Raw genomic sequence first — 16,191 nt, 5'->3', positions numbered from 1 at the left:
GAGAGGCCACAACAGTGAGAGGCCCGCATAATGCAAGGAAAAAAAAAAAAAAAAAAAAAAAAAGTGGGGGGGGGGGGGGGGGGGGGGACAACAAACTCATCTAGCATTAAAATGTTGCCACCAATCAACAAAAGGTCTCATACTGGGGATTACTTTCACCTTTTAAATCACATCCCCATACAGCATCTCATTCTAGCGCACAAAAATTCTGGGAACTACGTCCTTGCCTACCAGAAAAGTTAGAACTCCCTAACTTTTCCCTTTCTTCACCCCTAATCCTTTCTCACCTCCCTGCCGACCAAGGATGCTCTAAATCAGTGCTTTCCTGGGAACACGGATCACCTGGGGATCCTATTACAATGCATATCCTGAAGCAATAGGTAGGGGCTGAGACTGCATAGATCCCAGGTGAAGCTGAGGCAGCTGCTCCTCCGTCTAAATGACCACCTGTGAGAAGCAACATCCTGAAAAGATTAGTGTCCTACGTGCAATCACAGAAGATTTAGACTGAAGTTACTCCAGTACACACTTAATGAGATGCATCACTGTTCTTGTGCTAATTGATAAGTAGAAGAAATAGCGATTCAGACTCCACTTGATTTTCACCAATTCAAGCCAAGCACTTCTAGAGCTGATTTAAGAGCAGACACTGGGAAGCTGTGATGGGCCATCTGGAGATCTTGGATTCAATAAACTAAAGCATGAGCCCTTCATCTTCATGCTCACCTCGAACATGAATTAGCTTTGAAATATCATTAACCAAATTAAGTCAGTAAAAGCTTATCTAAAGAGATATTCTTTCTTCAATTAAACATGCTTGGAGGAAGAGATGATAGGAAAAACAAAGTCATGCTTCCTAAAATGCTGTATATGAGAAAGTAACTTGGCTTTTAAAGAAAATATCTCTTTAAATACATGAGTTTTTTTTTAATAAATTACATTCCAATTGTCTGGACAGTTTGGTTTACTGCACTGAAACCGTATAATTACTATGTTTTTGCTCCACCCTTTAAAAATATCTTAAAAACTGTAGCCACTCTTCCCAGAAACGTGTACATATAGGCAAACAATTTTGTATATAATTATATCAGTTCCTAGACACTTTTGTTCTACAGGCAATTTAAGAAACTTTAACCTGGTGGTGTCTCAGAAGCTAGAAAAACGAACGAACAAACAAAACCAAAATGTCTTTCAACTCTCACTGGGATATTAGACATTTATTAAATACAACTTCTGTGGGAGAACTAAGTCAGTTACCTAAAAGTACAGATGAAACACACACACACACACACACACACACACACACATACACACACGCACGCACACACATACACACACATCAAAAAAAATGTTTAAAGGTTGGGGGGAGGCAGAGAATTTGAGACTTTACAATAAAAGCCACGGAAAATTCTCCATAGGCCAGAGCAAATCAGGAGAAAGAGAACAAAAACAGAAACCACAAAAACTAGTTTCTAAACCATCTCGCCTTTTACCTCTGGGTATCCTGCCTCATCTCTCAGTGACTGAGAATATGAATTTCCAGGGGTGCTTGATGAAATGCAGATTCCCGGGCCATCCCCCAGGTCAAATGGAGACATGGTTCAGAAATCTGCATTATATAAGATCCCTAGGTAGTTCATACATTAACGTTTGAGAAATACTATTCCTCAGTTTACATTAATGAAATTAAGATGCCCCCAACTCCCATTCAGAGCTCAGAAAGAGTTACACTCCAATATGAGGCTGCCCACAGAACAGGAAAATGACTTCCAAGAGAATAATGATCGAAAATATATTCTTGAGTTGTGCTTGTGATCAGAATAGGCTTTTAAATTCAGCAATTTTGGAGGAATTTAAATCTGTTTCCTGTCCTGTCTTCCACACCTCACTCTTCCCCTAGAAGCAGGCTCACAAATTCCCCTTCCCTTTCTCTAGAACCTCAGCTATAAATTGACTATTATATAGCTTAGACTGCATACGAAGTATGACAGAATAAAGGGTAGATAAGAGAGGAAAGGTCTAGATAATACAGACAGAAGCTGTTTTGATATAGCTAAATCTATAAATATAGATATATGGATATCAGCCTCAGTAAAAGTCAAAGTCTACCATTCTCAACGCTGGCTTCATAGTAAAGTTAATAAAATCACAGATACCTAAACTCTAACCCCAAAGGTTCTAATTAAGAAGATCTGAATAAGACAATTATAGATAAAAGTTGGAGTCTCAATGTCTTTATTTAAAATGAAAAAACAACCATTGAAAATTCTTATATACCATCAATAATGGTACAAACAATAAGTAAGCATGAGTGTTTACTATGAACATAATGATAAATGTTTTACAGTCAGTTGCTCATTCAGTCTTAACAGCATCTCCATAGGCAGGAATTGTGAGGAAACCACTACTACAACTAAAACTCACAGAGGTCAGGTTTCAAAGTGATGACTGCTAAGTGCAGAGCTCTCCTTAGAACTCTATGTCTGACACAGACACCCACACTAAACAATAAACCATACTTCCTGTATAAATCTATGGAGAACTGCTGGTAGGTACATATGTTTGTGCATACATGTGTGATACACACATACAAAATGTGTGTGTGGTCAAAGAATGTGTGTGTAGACCCTGGCAGAAGGGCAATTTTGCAACTTGGGACATTTGAGGAAGAGAAGTGTCCTCAAATAAAGACTGCTCAAGTCCAAAGTGCTGTGTGAGAGCAACAGCTCTCTAAGGGGAAAAGGAGAGATGTCACTAGGAAGTGAAATGAGTGTAGGAAACAATGTAGGAACTTGCCTAATTCAAACTTCAATAGGTTGTTTCACTGAAGACCAGCTCCGCTTGCTCCCCCCATTTTTCCTGCTGGTAGAAAGCCTCTACTTCATAGTATTACATTCCTCCAATCCCTCTTTGTTTACTCTGGAAAGGTGAAAAAAGAAACAGGTCAAGTTGGATGAAGGGGTGTGACAAGATGGGATGGATGAACAAAGCCTCCTGACAACTAGCTAGTTGGTGCTAAAAGCAGAGCACATTCTCCTTGGAAAAACCACATGCCCAGCAGTGGTTGCAGGAGACTTTTAGGGGTTTCAGAATCATGCCAGGTCACCCTGATCTAGGTAACCCATAAGCCCCATGGATACCCAGCAAAGGCAGCCTATTTCTAACATAATTTACCAGAGACTATGCCCATTTCTCAGTTCTAATTATGCCTTCTTATTATAGTCAAGAAACCCCTTGTTGCAGATTTACTTAGTGGTAGCCAATAGCAGAAGCTGGGTCTCCTGTTCCCAAAGCCCAGGGCTCCTTTCCCCAATGACATTCAACTAGGCAGGGGCCTAGGGGTCAGGGGCGGGAGGGGTCAGATGTGCCTGTATTCAAACCCTGGTTCTAAAATTTACTAGCCGTGTGGCACTAAGTTATTTAACCTCTCTGCCTAAGTATCCCAATTTGTAAAATAAGGATGATGATGATGACGATGATGATGATGATGATAAAAACAACTCTGCAGTGTTTTGTCCTGTGGTAGCAAAAAATGGAGTAAGTTTAGAGCTGCAAAAGGCTTAACACACAGTAAATACCATAGATGTATTTGTTATTATTGCTTATTTAAGGGCACTGCATGTTATAATACTCAAGCAGCACTAATCAGCATTCATTAATTATGGCATGACTCTCCAATTTGTCTTCCAAAATGTTCCAAGAAAATCTAAACTTCTTACTTTCTTGATCATGAGGTAGAGAGAAAACAAGAGTAGTTATCATTTGTTTGGGGATTCACAGCACAGAAATATGGAGACAGAAATAAAAACCTCTTTTTGGTTCTTGGATCTAAATATTCTATACTTTCTTGCCTGGACCAGTGTACTAGGATGAATAAGTCTCCCCAAAATTAGTGTCCTTCCAAGAACTTCATAATTTAACCTTATTCGGAAGTAGGGTTGTTGAAGATGTAATTAGTTAAGATGAGGTCATACTGGAATAGGGTGGGTCCCAAATGCAATATGACTGGTGTCCTTATAAGAAGAGGAGAGAAGACACAGAGACAGAGGCAGACAAGTGGAAATGGCCATGCGATGACAAAGGGAAGAGACTGGAGTGATGCATCTACAAGCCAGGACACATCAGAAGCTAAGAGAAAGCCCTGGACCAGATTCTCCCCTAGAGCCTTTAGAGAGTATGTGGTGCTACCAACACTTTAATGTTGGACTTCTAGCCTCCAGAACCCATAGAGTAATTTTAAGCCACCTAATTTGTGGTAATTTGTATGGCAGCTGTGGGAAACTAATACACTCAATCTCTCTTCTGGACCACAATAGCAGTAGAGCACCAGTGCAAGAGGCCCTGTACCTAGCTGCAGTCTCTCATTCTGTGTGGGCCGTGTTCCCAAAACAGCTAAGAGGAGCAGAATGTGAATGAGAGGGCACCGGGAGGCTTGAAAGCCAAGTTGAGATGATTTAATTTCTTCTATGAATTTGTCCCTATCAAACCATCTTCAATAGCTCAAGTGCTTAGTTCCAACATTTATGTTTTCTAAGTTAAGCCTTTGTGAAATACTGTTATAATTTGTTTTGCAGAAAGGTTTTTGGGGAGCTCTCACCATAACAACACCTATGAGTGGTGAGGAAAGCAGAATTGGGCAGAGGAGGAGGTTGAACCTCAGTGCAATTGCAACAGAGGTCCCCACCGATCCTACAGGGAGTTCTGGAGCTGGAATGGCACCCCCTTTGGAGTTTTCCCAACTAAGGCTAGGAGGCCAGGCCATTGTAACCCCACATAGACCAGCCATTGGATGCAGGCTCACACAGAGGAGCCATGGCTTTGGTCAAGAGAGTTTCTGCCAGCTACAAGTAATTTCTGGTGATGGACACAGGTGTGAGCCACTGGGGAAATGAGCACCTCTTCAAGGGGATCTAGGAGGTACATCCCAGCATCTCTCACATGCACAGTGGATGTCTTCCTTTCTAATCATCACCTGTTATTAGAATGCGGCCATGTGAAATTCCACACCTGGACTGGAATCACTTTACTCGGGGAAAGAATCCATTAGATGCTCTCAAATCATGTATATAGTGACCGGCCTAAGAGGTCTCAGAGTTGCATTCTTACTCATTTCCCTCTCTCACCCATGTATTTTCCATTTCCACCAATGACAGCAACTCTTAAAAACCTCCATTTTAGAATGGCGTCTAGTCATATTTGGACCATGGTGATTTCTTCTCCTTTTTCTAATTATCCATGGACAGAGGAAAATCATCTGACCCTACCCGGAAATCACCATTCATTTGCTCACTTATCCATTCAGTCATTGGTCAGTCAACACAGATACACGTTAACAATTATTCTATACTAAAGAAGGCACTGAGTATAGAAAAATGAATGAGGAGGTTGTCAAAGGCCTTATACTTCAAGACGAGGAGTTGATTTTCTCTAGACATAATGAGGGTTATGGGCAGTACTTGACTTGAATAGGTTTGGGTTACTGAAAGATCCCTCTGTTGGTTGTAAAGAGGATGGATTGCTTGAGGGTCCACAATACAAGGCAAGCAGTTGCAGGTAGGGAATATTAACACCCAGTTGACTCACTCTACAAACCTCAGCTGAGTCACCCATCTCCTGTCCTTCCTCTAAGACCCTTTTTGCTGTCCCATGAGTCAGCAGCACTGTCAAGGAGCATGTTAACAGCCTGCTTGGGTGGGAGCTTTTACATTATCCTCCTAAGCCACAAGCAGCCCACGGGACCCAGTCACATGCCTTCGCATGTGCAAACACACCATGCATGCGACTCCAGGTCGCAAACACTCAACTCTGTGTGAAGCACACAGCTGTCCACATAGAGTCTGAAAACTGACTCTAAAATATGAGCCCCCAAAGGACACATCATTCCATTTTGGCTTTTCCCTTCAACAGCCTCCACAGCTTTGGGCCGGTCCCTAACACGGAAAGTAAATCTCTCAGCGGATGGGACTTCCACATTAAATACAAATTATGGATCAAAGCATATAACCTAGCAGAAGAGACTATATCCCCCAAACAACAAAAGCTGGAGAAGTTTTTTTTGTTTTTTTTAATTAGCCAACTATAGACTGGAAAACAGAAGGGAAAATATCATATTAATAATAATTATTTGAAGGTGATATAGCTTATATTCTTTAATGCAGTTCCAACATAAATGTCACTGTAAGAAATATTTCATTTCAGTACTAACAGATCAGGTACTTAGTGTGCTGGCAGAAATGATTGGAACTACGTTAAAGCCGCATTAACCAGAGAAACTGCAAAAATGTTTATATTCTTATGAAGGCAGGAAGGAATGCCCCTCGTGGGTATATTTAAGTATTTTCCATCTTTTGTGTAAATGGTAATGCTAAACAAAAAATGGAAAGATGGCCTTAGAATAATAACCTCAGGACCCAACTGGGACTCAGCTTCTCAATGTACAAAAATCATTTGCAGTATGTTCAGGATGGAAATTTCTATACTGCTTTATAGCTTGTAGTCTTCATTATATACCTCAAACAAAAACCACCAAAACACCCAACTCTGGGCTGGTTTCATTTCCCCAGGGTGCCCCTCCACCCCCCGCAATATAAAATTACTCACCATCCTCTTGGTCACTGTCTGCAATTCTGCTCAGTTACTCAACAATGTTTGTAACGACAGAAAAACAAAGGGAAGGGGAAAACCTATCCAGTTCAGAGAGGTGTTTCATATAGAGAATAGGATTTTTAAAGCAAAGGCAGATCTGGCACTGTTAGGGCTTTTCTCTAGTCAGTTCCTTCTCCATTCTTCCGTATAGAGACCCCATGCAAAGGCCATGTGGAAAATTTCCCAGGGCAAACGCTGAGCCCACATCTGAAAGCTGTCCCACTGGACAAGCCTCTTTCACTGTCATTCCCAACAGCCAGTATGTATGTTGCATGGAAGACGAAGAGTTGGTGAGGGCCTGAACCTATGAGTCATTTAGTTTTCAAACGACAGCTTCAAGGGCCTTTGAGTGTCTGGTTGATTTACTGTGAATGGCATTGACACTTATGTGACTAGAAGCTGTTAGCCTGAATTGGTGCTTGGAGAAACAAAGTCAATGAAAGTCACAAATCCAATAAATCTGTGAGGGATGCGTGGAGTTGTCTTCAAGAAGCACACAGCTAGAGAGGCCCAAGTCTATAAGGTCTTAGAGTCACAATATTCCAGGCTTATATTTTTTCCAGTCCTATGGGTTTTAAGCGTCAAGAGAATGAACAGATTCCTGATGATATAACCTCCAATTATATTTGTATATATATTTTCTTTTGGCCTTTACAAAAATTTTGTCTAGTAGGAAGGAGATGAATCTTTATTAATATCTGCATTTGATATATGAAATGTATAGGTTCAATAGAGGTAAGCACTTTGCAGCACGGCTGGTAAGTGGAAGAGTGAGGTCTTTGGATACCCAATCCCACGTCTCTCCAACAAGCTCACTCTTCTTATTCCGCACTGGATTAATGTGGATAAATATGGATTAATTCAGTCTAACAGTTTATTAATTCAGTAGTAAAAACAATTCTTTCAAGCCACTGTGTAGACAAAACTAACTGGCTATTTAACAGAATTAATAGGTCAAAATGGGTGGTTCAGTAACCCTGTGTTGAAAAATCTCTTTGACCAGGTAGGTAAGAAGTTAGATAATATTCATCACCTGTCACTCCCTGGACTGCCTTTGATAGTTAACAGATTTCCACAAGCACCAGATTATGGAGATGCCAAGCACTTCCTAGCAGTTCCAGGAAAGTATCAAAGCCAACACAATGAGCTTTAAGGCTGATGAGGTCCAGGTGTTCCTGAGGTTGAATAGAACTCACCAAGCAGTAGTCTGTCAGCTTGCCTAATGAATTTAAGAGTCTATTACCCTGGCTCTGTCACAATGTCCCTTATTTATGCTCCTCTAGTGAGGGAGTGGGACAAGCAGCTAGAACAGCCCACTGTAAGAGCTAATATAGCTGTAGAAAGAATACGACTTATATGAGCCATTTCCCTCGACGTCAGAACTTGAGTCCTAGCCCCACTCATCTTGGGGAGACCCACGTCATGCACACGCTTCTGTTTGCTCTGGTGATAGCAGTAGAACAGAGAGCCGCTAATTTAGATAAGCACAGAAGACAGAGAAATACAATCCACGTACGTCTTGACAATATCTACATGCTGACCTATGTCTTTTTTATGATGCACAGGGGACTGGTCCCAGTTGTTGCAAAAGGAAAGAAAATGCTCTCATGCATAAAACAGGGCCAGACAGAGGCTCCATAAAAGCCGGGGTGTGCCTGTCTGAGGGAGGCTCCCCTGCCACTTGCTGGCAAGGGCAGATGACTGAGAAACCAAATCAGCAGGCATGCACAAACTGCTTCGAGGATCAACGCAGATTGTGCTGCCAGGGAAGACAATCATTGAACTAGCTCTTCAGCAAGATCAGGGAGCTGGGCCAGACTCTACCTGGAGACTTCTTCCTCTTTCAGGCTAGAGAGCAGGAACAAGAGATGTGTGATAGCTCTGCATTACAGTGTACTGCTGCCAGACAGAAAGCATGGATATTTCGCAGCCTCACATACCTGATAGGGGCCCTGGTTGCAGCCACAGTAGCTGCTCTCCATGGTGTAGCTTCTGGACACCCCCATCTCTCTCCACACCACTACCCGTGCTGTGGAGGCTCGGGATTTCTCCACGAGGAAGCTGCAGCTGCTTAAGGTGAATGCTGGTGCTAGTTTATCAAGGATTTTGGGAAGAGTCTACAATTTAAAAAAAATCAAATTATGATGAGTTGCCGGTGATTGGGGCTATGCATCATAAAAAACTTCTCAGTATGTACTAAGCATCTCAATACATTAAACACTTAATATGTGCAACTATAAATCTTCTATCTATCCTCAGTAATGGACACCAATTTTTTTAATACTTACAAAGATGAGGAAACTGAGGCTTAGAAAAGTTAGAAAGAAATAGTTCAAGCCCAACTACAAAGTGACTGGAATAGGATCCAAATGACAATATGGCCAACTCCAAAGAGTATGATCTTTCAACCCCATCTTCCTGCATCACGGTGGACCAAGGTTGCAACATACATTCAGCCTCATACATTGCTGAGTTGAGTCTCATGGAAAGCCACAGGCTTCATAGAGAATTGAAATTTAGAGAGTAGCTCCATCCAGCCTCACTGTTTTCTAGCTGAACTTTCCTTATCTCAGACATACGGGCCATTGATGATTCTTAAGCAGGAGCACATATAACGTTCACTTGTTTCCTGAGAGACTGGAACTGCCAAAATGAACATTTCAGTCTCATTCTCTGATCCATATATCTGAAGCTGGACCAATTATAAAACTTCTAAAAATTCATACTCTCTGGATTCACATGTACCACCTTTTCCTAGGGTAGAAAAGCTTTATGTGAGATCACTTAATTTCCATTTAGAAAGCATCAGTAGACCCTTGCCACTCTCCGACTGACAGAGAGGGGACATCTAGTCACGGGACCCTTCCATCCCCCAAAGATGATGTCTCAGAGTTGAAAGTATACCAAGTCTTTGGGACAGCTGAAATACTACACTTAGCTCAGAACTTTTGTGACATGAACAAGAAGGGTTCTCTCACTTCAGTGTTGACAGAATCTCCAAAAACTAGAACATAATATAAAACTATATACATTAGAGAAGAAACAGTATAGCATCGGGTCTTTGGACAAATTATAGGGACAAGATGGAGAAGCAGACCAAATTGATGAGAACATAAATTAAGGAATTATTCTTAAGGAAATGCAGTTTTGTTCATTTCTAGAACATAGAGCAAATCTTTTAATATTGCATCTCTGGTTCTTATTGTCATGTTTAACATAACCATTAACTATATTAATGTAAGGATTACTATAATTATATGATATAAATATATATTAATGTAATTATTAACATAACCTACTATGATCTCTAAGTTCTTACACAGCCTCCAGACCTAAAGCATCATAATTTTAAAGGAAATGAAATGCTAATGTTATCCTCAGAGTTCCTGCAATTGCCTCCTAATTGATTTTATCTATCCACTCTTGTCGCTCTCTCCCTGCGATCCCTCTCCCCATTTTCCTCCTTCAGAGTACTTATCACAATTACAGTTAAATTATTGTGTATGTAATTTGTTGTTTATTTTCTATCTCCTCTGCAGCCTAGAAGTTTGTGTCTTGTTCACAGGAAAATCTCTGCACAAGAATCTATGCTGCTTGTAGAGGGTACTTCATAACTATTCACTGAAATAAATGGAATCTGCTAGTCCAGGCTTTTAGAGGACTGCTTAAACAGACATAAATAGAATATATATATATATAAGTATAGATATATTTTTTAGTTGCTATATATATATATATATAAAATATGATCAAGAATACATGAATGTAATTATAATTTATCAATGTTTTACCTTGTTGCGAAAACTTAATCTGACATCATTTAAATGATCTTTGCTTTCTCACTTAGGTGAACCTTGTTTTCTTAGCTAGTACGGCCCCTCTCCAAATAACCACACACTCAAATTAATGGCATGCATCTTGGAGAGCTCTATGAGATATGATCCCTTCACTGGAGCCTGGAGGCTGTGAGATTTACAAAGTGCAGTGGCAGTACCCTCTTACACCTCCATAGCGGCAATTTATCCATTCATTAAATAATGGGCTCCAAACTATCTCATTTACAGTAAAGTCCTCCTTGCATTTTCCTTTTGATTTCACACAAATAGATCTATGTCAGAGTGAGCAACGAAGATGATGATAGCTGTGATAACTGGAGGTTGCTTGTTTGTTACGTTTTGTTTTGTAAATGAATAGGAAATTGATGAACTCTACATATGAATTGATCCACTGGAGACCTGCTTCAATGTTTCCTGGGGTCACCCGGTTTGGGTGGGGCAAGAAGGTTTGGGACATTCAACTCTTCCCCTGACACTTGCTCTGTACCTTAAACTTAATTTCAGTTTCCCCAAATATTAAGATTATAATAGATAACTTTTCACTGAATGCTTACTATGTATTTTGCATGCATTAATTCATTTAATCATCACAAGTCTTTGGGGTAAGCTTTATTATTATCTATGAATATTGTTAACTTTCTTTTGGAAAAAGAGAGCTAAAACTCATGATGACTCTAAGATTGGATAGTATAGATTCTTTTAGTTTAAGATGTACCACTCATAAGAGATCATTTTATATAGGTCAGCATGACCTGCCCAGATGAAAGTTTTAATTTACTAAACTAGTTTCCTAAATAAGATAAAGCAGTTAAGCTTCTTGAGGTTTATCGCCAGTACTCTAGCTGAGCCTTAGTGTAAATAGGACATTGAGGATAAGCTGTTGGTTCAGCTTTATAGCCTTGGGGGAACTCTACTGATCAGTAGCAGTCATGCTTCTAATAGACATGAATGAAGAGGGTGAAAAAAAATTCAGGATATGGGAAGTAATTCCAGGTGAAATAGTAGCTTGGTGGGTTTCTACCTCTTTTAATACTCACTAACCCTGTAAATGAAGGTATTTCACACACAGTAAATTCATATATCCAGAATAATAAGGGATTTAGAAGAGGCTGGTACCATTATAACTGTGATATCGTGATTTGTAATAAGAAATACATATGGGTTCTTCACCACCAGTTCTGACATGAGATTCCCAAAACATTTGCAAATTCCTATATGATAAGAGTGGTAGGAGCATCTTTTGTTCTAATAAGGCGACTCTGGGTGGGCTCCTGAATGGTTCCTGGATCAGGGCAGATCATCATTTCTCTAGGAAAGAGAGAGGGGATGGAAATGGAGTTGATAAATGATCATGCCCATGTGAGGAAGCTTCCATAAGATCCAAATAGTATGGGGCTCAGGGAGCTTGCAGGTTGGTGAACACATTCATACACTGAGAAGTAATGCACCCTACTCGCAACTCCACAGGTACAGAAGCTCTGGACCCTTCCATATCTACATATCTCTTTATCTGGCTGTTCCCATCTGTATCGTTTATCACATCGTTTAATAAATTGGTAAATGTAAGTAAGTGTTCCCTTGAGTACCGTGAGCCGTTCTAGCAAATAATCGAACCCAACGGGGAGGAGATCATGAGAACCTCTGATTTGTAGCCAAGTCAGACAGAACTTGTGGGTAACCTGAGGACCTCCTACTTGCAGTTAGCATCTGAAATGGGGGCATGTCTCCTGGGACGGAGCCCTTAACCTGAGGGACCTGGTGTTATCTCCAGGTAGATAGTGTCAGAACTGAGTTAAATTGTAAGATATCCAGCTGGTGTCACAGAATTGCTTGGTGGAGGGAAAAATCCAAGTATTTCGTCCCCAAAAGTGTCATAAATGAAGTGTTCTGCGTAAAAGTAAAAGAGAAAGACACAGGAGCAGAACTAGGTTTTTCCAACACAATAATTTTTCTCTTTTTCCTAAATAAATTTGAAACAAAGGCCAGTTTTTCTTTTGTGGTTGGATAACTTGACCTCTTCTACCTCTTCCTGATATTCAGCAAGCAACAGCCTGTTTTCTTTACCCTGACAAGAAGAAGTCCTTCCTCCCTTACCTCTCCTTAATCTCCTCTTGGGTTCAGTGTGGGGATCGTTGAGCTCCAACTACTGGAACCCAGAAAAAATAGAATTAGGTTCAGCGGGTCACTGTTCTACTTTTTATAGTATGCTCAAGCAGGGGAATGTGGATCATCTAATGCCTTAAATTTTTTTCATCACTTCATATTTATTTAAGATCCTTTCCAATTCAGGATCATTTTGTTCCTTCCATAAACATAATACCTAACAGGGACGGTATTTTCACTATCCTTGTTTTACAGGTGAAGAATGGGGCTTCAGAGAGGAAGTGTGAATGGCTCATAGTCACACAGTTAATAATTATAAAGTTAGGTATTAAGATGAGGTTTCCTGTCTCCAATTCTCATGTCCTATGTACTGTATCATATCACATAGAAAAAACAAATTCAGAGTAACCAGGCAAGAAGCCATTATTCATCAAAAATGTGGAGAGGTTACACATGCCTTCAACCTGCTTGTACTATAATCCTATAGTTAAAATAATCAAAATGCCTATTTAGGAAAATAATGGTTGAGGCACGTCTCAAAGGCAAGCATATGGACACAAAATATCTGGTGTCATCCACCATAATGACTTACCCTGTAGCTGACATCTTCCAAGAGATTGGATGTGCCCACAGCAGACTCTGCCTGCCACAAAGTCTCTTTGATGCTACAACCGTAAAGGAACACATTCCTCTTTTGGGAGTGACCATGGAAATCACAGAAGACCTACAATGGCCAAACAAAGGAGAAACTAAATCTATTGATTTCTTACATGTTTAAAATGTCAACTTTCTTAGGTAGATACTGTTTACTTAGCAGAACCAGGCACATGAGGACCACTGGTGACTTTAGCAAGAGTTCTGTTGGTAGAATTATCAGGAAGGAAGGTAGATTGGAAGGTGCTTAGGGTTGAACAGAATAAAAGGAAATATGAGTCACATGTAGCTCTGCTGACAAGTTTCCTTGTGACAGGGGAGGACACAGGGCCAAAACTGGAAGAGGAAATAAGAAGTAGGCTTTGAATAGTTCTTCCTTACAGACAGACTCCAATTAATAAATAATGGAGAAACGAAGTAAATAGAAAATCACCATTAGAACACCTCTGTAATAATTGTTGCTGGCAAGATCCACTGATGGATGCCAAAATTAGTGAGAAAGATTTGTGGAGAAAAAGGATTATTTGCATAGTGTCAGAATATCTCCACCAAGATGTTAATTGCAAAAGGAAAAATACTAATTTTACAATGGAGAAACCCAGCAGACATCACCCTTAACCAAGTGATCAAGGTAAACATCACCAGTAACAGACACACTGACAAAATTCATATTGAAGAAAAGTAAAAATATGACCAATATTTTTAAAATCATCATGGTCATGAAAGACAAAGAATGTCTGAGGGACTCTCATAGAGGAGAAACTAAGAAAACATGAAATCTAAATACAATGGGAATCATGGATTAGATTCTGAAACAAATAAAAAAACATTGGTGGAAAAGCTAGTAAAATCCATATGAAGTCTGTAGTATCATTTATACTATTGCTCTAATATTATTTTTCAGCTTTGATAATTGTACCATAATTGTGCAAAACATCAGCATTAGGGGAAACTGGATGAAGTATATATGGATACTCTGTGCTATTTTTGGAACTTGTCTAAAATTGTTTCATAAAAATGAAAAAAGTATGCATCATAATATTTAGTTAAAATCCGGAATGCAAAGTTGGGTTGTTTCAACATCAAAAATAATTCAATGTGATTCACTCCATTTACAGACTAAAGAAAGAACTAATATGATAATCATAATAGATGCATAAAAACGTTTGATAAAATTCAATAGCCATAAAGGATTAAAAAATAATACACAATCTTGGGACTTCCCTGGTGGCGCAGTGGTTAAAAATCCGCCTGCCAATGCAGGGGAAATGGGTTTGATCCCTGGTCCGGGAAGATCCCGCATGTCGCGAAGCAACTAAGCCCATGCACCACAACTAATGAGCCCACGTGCCGCAACTACTGAAGCCTGCATGCCTAGAGCCCGTGCTCCACAACAAGAGAAGCCACCACAGTAAGAAGCCCGTGCACTGCAACACAAAGTAGCTCCCACTCGCCACAACTAGAGAAAGCCTGTGCGCAGCAACGAAGGCCCAATGCAGCCAAAGAAAAATAAATAAATAAATAATTTTAAAGAAACCTCCTTAAAAAAAGAACTAAAAATAAATGAAAATATTTAAAAACTAGATATATTTCATTTAAGAATTTCTTTTGATCCAAAGACACCAGGAAGAATGCGAAAAGGCAAACCAAAGAGTGAAATAACATATGTGCAGTACATATATACAACAGATGATTCATAGAGAGAATGTATACATACGTCAGTAAGAAAAAAAGCAACTCAATTTTTAAATGGGCAAAAAACTTGAATCGATATTTCACAAAAGAGAAGTTCCAAATGGCTATTAAGCAAATGAAACTGTACTCAACCTCATCAATATCAAGGAAATATAATTTAAACACCACAGTGAGATGCCCCTGCATTTAACATCATGAAAAGACAATACCAAACGTTGGCTGGGATATGGAGCAAATGAAACTCTTGAACCCAGCTTGTGGGACTATATCTATACCACTACGGTGGAAAAAATTTTGGAGTGTCTTCTAAAGCTGAATATACACATATTCCAGAACCTGCCCAACAGAAATGCATATACTGGGCACCAGAAGATATCAAGAATATACACAGCAACACTATTTTTAGTAGCCTAAATCTGTAAACAGTAGAATTGATTAATAAACTGTAGTATAATCATTCAACAGAATACTGTCCAGCATTAAGAATGAAAGAACAAGCTAGATACAAAAGAGCACATCCATATGATTTCCTTGATATGATATTCAAAAACAGGCAAAACTAATGCAGTGATAGAAATTAGGATAATGTCTATGTTTGGGGGAAGGGGGACATTACATTATGGTCTAATGTCTGGGTTGCCCGTGGTGTTCTGTCTCTCGATTTGGTTGATGGTTACATGGTGTGTTCTTTTCGTGAGAATTTATCAAGCCGTAGAGGTGTGTGATCTGTGTACTTAAAATTAATATATGATACATACACATTTGTGTGTTTCAAAGAGGTAGAAGTCCTGCTATTTCCTCACATTTGTTCCTTAGTCTGTAGAAATGTAGTCTTTGTATAGTTAGTTAAGCACACAGGGTAGGTAACTGAAGGTGTTTGTCAAATTTGCTAATGATACAGAATTGACTACAACTGACAGCAGAGTAAACAAGTAAGAGCAGAAATTATAAGGGCCAAAAAGAGCAGAATTTTGGAAATAGAAAAACTTAAATTGGAATATGCAGCTCCTACAATTAGATTCTAACAGTGGCAAAAGTAAAAGTGACATTTAGCTAAGAAGTAGGTTTTGAATGAGAGACTTGGAGGTTTTAGATGACAGTTTGCTCAGAATGACTCAGTAGTCATGGATGTCAAAATTAATCATAAATTGCTTCTGGAGAAGTAAAGTGGTCATACATAAGGAGAACAATCAGTCCAATGTACCTCATACTCGTCAATTTATATCTCATATAGTGTTTTTTGTTTTTTTTTTTTTTT

At 39.5% G+C, this 16,191-nt stretch overlaps 1 protein-coding gene across 1 annotated transcript in view; it reads right to left on the bottom strand.

Moving 5' to 3' along the window:
• Positions 1-16,191, bottom strand: part of AGBL1 (AGBL carboxypeptidase 1) — a 436,183-nt gene that overhangs the window by 96,957 nt on the left and 323,035 nt on the right. Inside the window, exons 15-16 of the mRNA XM_007446037.1 lie at positions 13,177-13,308; positions 8,586-8,762 (exon numbers count right to left, since the gene is read on the bottom strand). Coding sequence (XP_007446099.1) covers positions 8,586-8,762; positions 13,177-13,308 — 309 coding nt within the window. The remainder of the gene's footprint in view (positions 1-8,585; positions 8,763-13,176; positions 13,309-16,191) is intronic.

The sequence above is a fragment of the Lipotes vexillifer genome, unplaced genomic scaffold (genome assembly GCF_000442215.2).
Source record: "Lipotes vexillifer unplaced genomic scaffold, Lipotes_vexillifer_v1.1 scaffold495, whole genome shotgun sequence".
Taxonomy (NCBI): Eukaryota; Metazoa; Chordata; class Mammalia; order Artiodactyla; family Lipotidae; genus Lipotes; species Lipotes vexillifer.
The sequence above is the reverse complement of the archived record's forward strand: the minus strand, read 5'-3'. Positions and strand labels throughout refer to the sequence as shown.